General features: G+C 41.8%; 1 protein-coding gene across 1 annotated transcript in view; it reads left to right on the top strand.

Moving 5' to 3' along the window:
• Positions 1–340: 340 nt before the first annotated feature.
• Positions 341–5,061, top strand: part of zeb1a (zinc finger E-box binding homeobox 1a) — a 65,353-nt gene continuing 60,632 nt past the window's right edge. Inside the window, exon 1 of the mRNA XM_054626900.1 lies at positions 341–403. Within this exon, the coding sequence (XP_054482875.1) occupies positions 346–403 (58 nt within the window). The 5' untranslated portion in view covers positions 341–345. The remainder of the gene's footprint in view (positions 404–5,061) is intronic.

Genomic DNA, 5,061 nt, shown 5'->3' with positions numbered 1-5,061 from the left:
CCCTGTCAGAGCTGGAGGACCACCGTTTGGAAACAACTCTCAGCCATGTGCGGCCAGTAGGAGGGGCCATGTGCTGAGGTGTTTGAGAAGGTGATGCCGTAAACGCGGGGCAGTGTGTCGCAAACCAGGTGTTTTTTTTTGTGCAAAAGGAGGGGAGGAGGGGGGAGGTGTGTGTGTGTGTGTGTGAAGGTGATGTCGTAAAGCGGGACAGGAGAAAGGGAGGGGTGAGGAAGGGGTGAGGAAGAGGAGGGAGGGAGGGGGGGGGAGACAGGGAGGAGGAGGAGGAGGAGGAGGAGGGAGGAGGTGACTTGCGAGCGGCTGCGCTTCAGACTCAGCGAGAGGATCATGGCGGATGGCCCCAGGTGTAAGCGCAGAAAACAGGCGAACCCGAAGAGGAGCAGCGGTAAGTCCAAACTCCTCCGTGCGCACCTTTCGGTTGCGCGTCTCCGCTCCTTAAACTCCTTTTGGATACTTTTTGGGAGTGAGTTGAAGCACGTTTTGGGGAGTTTTCTTTTTTTTTTTTTTTTTTAAGGGAGAGAGAGAGAGAGAGAGAGAGAGAGAGAGACACTGACTATGAGTGCATATCCCAGTGTGGTGGTGTACCGTTATACCTGGCTGGTTTATGCGTCCGCCTAGTGGCGCACTGGGGGCCGCCTGGCAGAGTGAACCGTTATCCGTCAGTGAGAATAAAAAAAAAAAATGTTTTTTTCTTTAAAGTCAATGAGTGTTATTAGTTTCCTTCCACTTCCACTCCACCCTTTTTTTTGCACTTTTCTGCTTACTTTTTTTTTTTATCCCCCACTCTTTGGTACCACTTGGCGGCAGGTTTGCGGGGCTTTTACGCAACAACGTGGCCAGTTTACGCGCAGTTTGTAGTCCTAAGGGCGAGGTTAGTGTGCATTGCTCACTCGGCCGGACGGTTCAGATTATACCTCCTGTGCACAATAATGCAACTTTATGGTGTTGTTTTTGGGTGGTGGTGGTGCATGCATGCTTTTTCGGGGTTTGGTCTGCTTCACTGCTGCTCTTGGTGATGACCAGAGATGGGATGTTTATTGTACATCTCCATTACACTCCTCCCCGCCACTACTGCAGCACCACATGCTCCCTTAGTTAAGGTAAGGGTGGATGTTGTATTTTTGTGATCCTGCTGTAGATTTGGCAAATGTTTTTTTTTTTTTTCTTCATGCATGCATTTCCTCTTTCGCTTGCACCAGTTTGGCACAGTTAATACAGCGTTTCTTGTTTGTTTGTTGTTGATTGTCTTGCATATATTCGACTGTTTCTTTTTGCACCTGAGTGAAACGTTGGCAAAGTTGAAAATAAATGTTGTTTTAAGCTGCATTTTTTGGGGGCATTATTAAGAATATATATATATTTACAGTACCAGTCAAAAGTTTGGACACTTTCTCATTCAACTACTTTGAAGAATGTAAAATATAAAACATATTCTGGTTTGTTGAGCATTTGTTTGTTTACCACATAATTCCATATGTGTTCCTTCATAGTTTGGATGTCTTTAATATTAATCTACAATGTAGAAAAAAATAAAAATAAAGAAAAACCATTGAATGAGAAGGTGGTACTGGCACTGTATGCATATAAATAAATAAATAAAATATACATAAAAATATATATATACAGTACCAGTCAAAAGTTTGGACACACCTTCTCATTCAACTACTTTGAAGAATCTAAAATATAAAACATATTCTGGTTTGTTGAGCATTTGTTTGTTTACCACATAATTCCATATGTGTTCCTTCATAGTTTGGATGTCTTCAATATTAATCTACAATGTAGAATAAAAAAAAAAAAAATACATTGAATGAGAAGGTGTGTCCAAACTTTTGACTGGTACTGTATGTGTCTTTTTAAGCATTAAATTCGAGTCACTTCATTACACAATATGGACTTTTAATCTGATTTTGTTTGTTGGTGTTGACATATCTAGCTGATCTTTCTTAGTGGTGTTTGTATTCTCTGTGATACAGTTGTAATAATCCTCTCATATCACCTGCAGGGTGTCATCTCCTAAATATTCTCTGAACAATGATCTCAGAATAGGTGTTTTGTCGGTCACAGCATGAGAGTATTTTTAAATCCACCTGTTATGAAGTAATGGATGTAAAAATAGAAATCAGGTGTTGTTGAAACATTTTTAAATTCACACAGACACGGTCTCTCATTGGACGGCTCCTTACCTGTACTCCCCTCCCCTCTTACATCCTACCAGCCAATAACAAAAAGATATATTTATATATTTCTTATTCACCGTTATGAGGCACAATGTGTGTGAGCCGAGGGGGCTGGAAAGCACCTTTTTTTCTTTTTTCTTTTTTTTTTCCTCCTCTCTTCTCTCGCTTCCCTCCTGGTGACGACACGACGGTGACTCTGTGCGTCCGTACAGGAGCCATCCTCATCATCATCCTCATCATCATCATGTTTACCTGAACGCGGATAACGGGGCTGACAAATGGCCTAGACATAAATAAACAGAAATAACACCACCGTGTACCGGACCGGGACCTGTTCTCCGTCTCCTTAAGGCTCTGCGTCTCCCAAAAAAACGCTCCAAATGTCAACTTGTGCAGGTAGATTATTATTATTATTATTATTTATTTATTTTTTTAGATATATTTGTGCCATGGATGATCGCCTCCCTTCATTCTCGCGGGATTTATCTCATAGACACGCATTTTTCTGACCCACTTGTGCGTGTTTTATCTGTATATTTGTGTGTGTGTGTGTGTGTATACTCTTGCAGCCCTGTGTGAGTCTCTGCACGGTAGAAATGAGCGGTGCATAAGGTGGTTTATTCCTCTCTTATTCCCAGCCACCGTGTGCGCATTCAGTTTCCATCCATTGTGTTTGCGGTAATTCGTTATACAATATCCTGAGCGGTGTGCGGAAGGGAATGGCGGTCAGTACCATTACTGCAGTGAAGGCGGGGTTGCTGCTTTTCCTTTTTTTTCTTTTTTTTCTTTTTTTCCCTCCTCCCTGGACCGGAGACAGCCAGGTATACGCACTCAAGGTGATGCAACACCTATAAAAAAAGGTGTATTTTTTTTTTCCACCGTCTTTTTTTTGCAGGATGAGGCTCAGAGTCGTGATGGGAGCTCCTCCTGAGAGACATTTTACCCTCAACATGTACACCGATAGATGGGATGACAGTGGGGAGGAGAGCGCTCCTCCGTGGAACGGGGCGCACAATCAAGATGGCAAAAAAAAAAAAAAAAAAAAAAAGGAAAAAGGTGCTGTGATTTCAGTGCGCACCGCTTTCATCTGCTCCTTTCCCACCTGCCTCGATTCAAACGTGTGTTTAATATTTTTTTTTTTTTGCATTATTTGTATTAGTTTATTCACATGACACAGGGCTGCTCGGTCACTCCTTTTGAAATTCTAAAAGAGCTGATGTGTCAAATATTAGCCTGTGCTAATGTACCACCACCTCCATGATGTGGCAAACAGCTGCTGATACCTTCAACTATACTCTCACAAAAGGCGACTGAAGATACTTACCTATGCCATCGGTGGAAAAAAACCCAAACAAAACAAGTATAAAGAGTAAACAAACTGTAGATTGGCCTTTTCTGATTATTACTAATATCCCTGTAAATGTCACTTTACACATTTTAATACTTTTGGTTGTTATTGAGACAAATCTCCTAACGATTATCAGTTAACTCATGACATTTTTGTCTATGAAATGTGAGGTAATAGTGAAATATGCGTGTTATAATTTCCCAGACCAACCGCCTATAAGCCAGTCAGTTTATTAAATGATATGTTTATAACAAATCCTCACATTTGAGCAGCTGGAACCAGAGAATGTTTAGCATTTCTGCTTCGAAAATGACTTAATTAATATATAGTTTATCAAATAGGCACATTAATCAACTAATCGGTTGATTTTCAGTTGTCTTATCACCTCAGACGTCCCAGGGACTCACTTGAGAGTTTTGCTGAATCGTGTTTATTATTATGTATTATAAGGCAAAGCATTAGACAGAGTTGGGCAGTTGTCCCCCAAACTGCAGCACATTAGACAGTCATCTATATATATAAGAAGTTTAAAGGAAACCCACAGACCCACAGCTGGTTTTCTTGAGTCCAAACCACGGTGTCAAAGTTGGCTTTGCATTTTATTTTCCGCTCTTAGTTTCACATTGCCCACTTATGTTTTCATGAACTAGAACCGTTAGCGAAATCATTAGCAGATCATTATCAGACAGATTACGTAATCTGCCACTATTGCTGGTTAGAGGCAGCATATAAATCTACTTCCAGGTCAAGTCATTTCAGATAAACATTGTCGGGGCTCTTTGCCGGCGTTTATGCATAAAAAAACAAATAGTCAACTACCCCGCAGCTTCAGGTGCTAATACCCATCTGTTAATACCCATAAAACCTTGTGTTTTGGAGCCATTTCCTGTAGTTATGATCTCATTCATAGTGAGCCACACTGCAGTTTGCTTGAGAGGAGGCTGGGACTCATATATTCAGGTGTCTGTGTTGTGTTAGTGTGCCACATAAGTTCAAATGGCAATGTTCTCCACCATCTAAACATCTAACCTCCCCCGTGTTAATAGTTGGCAGTCAGTTGGCCTCGCGCTACTTCTTTACCGAGATGATTTCCCACCGGGCAGCAACTGTAAACATGCTGCTATAAAAGCCCAGTAAATGATGAGTGTCGTCTAGCTATCGGCCTGCAGAGACCCTTTAAAGTGTGTTTTTGCCTAAATTAAATACTCTTTCCCCTCACATTAGACTGTACATTAGAGTCAGTTTTAGCAGCATTAAACTGTTATTCTTGTGTTTTTTTAAGTAATCATACACAGACACAATCTTGTAAAGCAAAAAGCGGAGGAGAAGTTGTGTATTCGGCCCTTGATAAACTTTGTTTTTGGCTCCACCCCATGTTGATCGTCTGCAGTTCTTCTGTAAATGGCAGGTGTCGTCGCCTCCGAGCGCTCCGCCCGCCCGCTGCTGCCACTTTTGGTCACGGCTTCGTCATCCAACGCCGTTCCTCCCCGTTTCAAAGTGCTCCATGTTTGTATG

The sequence above is a fragment of the Anoplopoma fimbria genome, chromosome 3 (assembly GCF_027596085.1).
Source record: "Anoplopoma fimbria isolate UVic2021 breed Golden Eagle Sablefish chromosome 3, Afim_UVic_2022, whole genome shotgun sequence".
Lineage (NCBI taxonomy): Eukaryota > Metazoa > Chordata > Actinopteri > Perciformes > Anoplopomatidae > Anoplopoma > Anoplopoma fimbria.
The sequence above is the reverse complement of the archived record's forward strand: the minus strand, read 5'-3'. Positions and strand labels throughout refer to the sequence as shown.